Below are 591 nucleotides of genomic sequence, written 5' to 3'. Positions count from 1 at the left end.
TTACGCTGGGTTAAATTTAGAAAATATAGAAAATAAAAAAAATTAAACATAAAGAAAAGCAACATACATACAAATATAACACCAACAAATTACAAAAAAAAACACAAAGGCATTGGAAAACTCATTTTTGTTTGAAAATCGAAAAAATAAACATTGTATATACACAATACATGGTATATTGTATATATACAACATTGCGCAGTGTATGTATACAATACATTTCTTCAAGCGTTCTAGAGCGTTTAATCCAAACAATGGACTAAGTATGCATGGAGGTGCCATGAAATAAAACTGAAGTAAGTGTCGTTGTTATAAGCCGCCGATGTAGTAGCGGTTGTAGCAGTAATAATAATTATAATAATAATATTATTATTATATAATAATAATAATTAATATTATAATATTATTATTATTAGTAGTAGTAGTATTAGTAGTAGTAGTATTAGTAGTAGTAGTAATAGTAGGTAGTAGTAGTAGTAGTAGTAACAGTGGTGGTAGTAGCCGTGGTTGCAGTAGTTATTGTGCTTTCGGAGCAATGCAATTTAAAATTGCATTTAAATGATCATTGCACCGTTGGTTTTATTTTGTCTT

General features: G+C 27.9%; 1 protein-coding gene across 1 annotated transcript in view; it reads left to right on the top strand.

Moving 5' to 3' along the window:
- Positions 1 to 135, top strand: part of HELRODRAFT_180306 (hypothetical protein) — a gene marked incomplete at both ends in the record, with an annotated part of 7,703 nt that extends 7,568 nt beyond the window's left edge. Inside the window, one exon of the mRNA XM_009029615.1 lies at positions 110 to 135. Coding sequence (XP_009027863.1) covers positions 110 to 135 — 26 coding nt within the window. The remainder of the gene's footprint in view (positions 1 to 109) is intronic.
- Positions 136 to 591: the final 456 nt, after the last annotated feature.

This window comes from Helobdella robusta (assembly GCF_000326865.2).
Source record: "Helobdella robusta unplaced genomic scaffold HELROscaffold_60, whole genome shotgun sequence".
Taxonomy (NCBI): domain Eukaryota; kingdom Metazoa; phylum Annelida; class Clitellata; order Rhynchobdellida; family Glossiphoniidae; genus Helobdella; species Helobdella robusta.
The sequence above is the reverse complement of the archived record's forward strand: the minus strand, read 5'-3'. Positions and strand labels throughout refer to the sequence as shown.